A 1,944-nucleotide genomic window follows, 5' to 3' on the forward strand; every position below is an offset into this window, starting at 1 on the left:
GAGAACATGCCCCTTGTGAAGGACCTCCTGCACCCGTCCCCGGAGGAGGAGAAGAGGAAGCACAAGAAGAAGCGCCTGGTGCAGAGCCCCAACTCCTACTTCATGGACGTGAAGTGCCCGGGTGAGGGCCGGGGGCGGGGGCCGCTCGGGGTCCCGGGGCGGCCGGCGCGGGGTGGGGGCCGGGGCCGGGGGCCGGGCTGGCCTCGACTCCCCGCTTGTTGGTTCGCAGGGTGCTACAAAATCACCACCGTGTTCAGCCACGCGCAGACGGTGGTGCTGTGTGTGGGCTGCTCCACCGTCCTGTGCCAGCCGACAGGAGGAAAAGCAAGGCTCACAGAAGGTGAGCCGCTGCGCGGTGTCGTCACTTTGTCGCGAGCTTTAGAGGGAGGGTCGTGCTTTCCTTGCTTGAAAGCCGACTCCATCTACCCGCCTCGTCCCGGAAAAGTTTCGGGAACCTCATGTTCCTTCTTAGTCTCGGACACTCCAGTCTAGAGCGGGGACGACGGGGGAGGAGGCGCAACACGGGAGCTAGCGACTGCGAGCTCCCCGCGGGACGTCCGAGGAGAGCCAGTGGGGCGCAGCGGCAACTACGGCACCTACGCTGCCGTCCGGTAACCTCTGAACCTTTTCCTTGCAGGATGCTCCTTCAGACGGAAGCAGCACTGAACGCACCCTGAGTCAACATGAGTGGGGAACTATCCCAATAAACAGATTTTGGATACGTTCTGTTTATTGTCTTGGTTTTACTGCTAGGAAGTTCCTATCTCAAGTATTGAGGGACAACCAGAAGAGTGGACTGCTGAGAGTTATTTGGGGCAAGTAAGTGACCAAGCACTTAAAGGGTCCCTTTGGGACCTTTCTATCCAGCTGGGCTCATTTGAGTCCACGTTAAGAGCTTGATGAAAATCTGAGATACTGTATATGAGGCATTTCTTTCACTTTTGTATTTTCTTAGAATTCGGAACCAGCAGTCGATCTCTAAAAGACAACCCAGGGGCGGCTGGGTGGCTCAGTCAGTTAAGCATCTGAGTCTTGATCTTGACTCGGTCCTGATCGTGTGGATCCAAGGCTGGCATCAGGCCCCTTGCTGTCAGCATGGAGCCTGCTTGGGATTCTCTCCTCTCTCTGCTCCTCCCACCGTTCACTTTTGCAGGCATGCGTGCTCTCTCAAAATAAACTATTAAGAAAACCCAGTCCGACACACGTTAGTGTAGAATAGCTTAAAACCTTTTATAATTCTCAGAAGCCTCGTTTGGGGGCTTATGGCTCCTGGTCTAGGGCTAGAAATCTCCAGTCGTCTACAGTTCAGGGGACGTGTCCAAGTGGACGTTCGTGCCTTACACTCCACAGCCAACGTTGTAGCCGATTCTGGACCGGTGGGGACTGTGGACTCGTGAAAGGTGGGGGAGAACGTGTGGGGGCAAAACCTAGAAATAAAGCGGGAAGAGAGATGAATAAACATGGATATTTGAGCTTTTCAAAGGTGAGGGTGCTGATTGTTTACCTGGTTGTGGTGTTCCTAGGGTTGGTACGTAAACCACTGGAACTGTCTGTATCTTGTTTAAGAAGGCATTGTATGCTAGAAAAAGAACAAGGGAGAGGTCACCAGAGGCAGATCTGTTTTTGTTGGAAAAAGACCCTACTAAGCAAGTTTAACTCAAAATATTTAAGTACTTCTACAAAAAGTTAATAATGCTTTAAGTTAACTTAAGAAGAGCATAGGAACTTTTCATTCCAGTGATTTTAGAAGTATTTCAATTTAGGGGTGCCCGGGTGGCTCAGTCATTCAAGTGTCCACCTCTTGATTTTGGCTCAGGTCATCTGGTTTCGTGGATTTGAGCCCCAAGGTGGGCTCCACACTGACAGTGCAGAGCCTGCTTGGGATTCTCCGCCTCTGTCTTCTCTCTCTGGGGGGGGGGGGGGGGGGGGGGGGGGGGGGGGGGG

At 53.4% G+C, this 1,944-nt stretch overlaps 1 protein-coding gene and 1 long non-coding RNA gene across 2 annotated transcripts; one reads left to right on the plus strand and one right to left on the minus strand.

Moving 5' to 3' along the window:
- The first annotated feature begins 6 nt into the window (after positions 1–6).
- On the plus strand, positions 7–726 carry LOC121024341 (40S ribosomal protein S27). Its single transcript, XM_040466583.1, has 3 exons — positions 7–121; positions 230–340; positions 638–726. Exons 1-3 carry the CDS (start codon positions 7–9, stop codon positions 664–666), a joined length of 255 nt encoding a protein of 84 aa, XP_040322517.1. The 3' UTR covers positions 667–726.
- Positions 727–1,205: 479 nt separating this feature from the next.
- On the minus strand, positions 1,206–1,854 carry LOC121024342 (uncharacterized). The gene is made up of 2 exons (XR_005787675.1): positions 1,505–1,854; positions 1,206–1,427 (listed from the first exon to the last, which is right to left on the minus strand). It is a non-coding gene; the product is annotated as an uncharacterized LOC121024342 (long non-coding RNA).
- Between the last annotated feature and the right edge of the window lie 90 nt (positions 1,855–1,944).

Source organism: Herpailurus yagouaroundi, unplaced genomic scaffold (genome assembly GCF_014898765.1).
Source record: "Herpailurus yagouaroundi ecotype Mexico unplaced genomic scaffold, PumYag 63581, whole genome shotgun sequence".
Taxonomy (NCBI): Eukaryota; Metazoa; Chordata; class Mammalia; order Carnivora; family Felidae; genus Herpailurus; species Herpailurus yagouaroundi.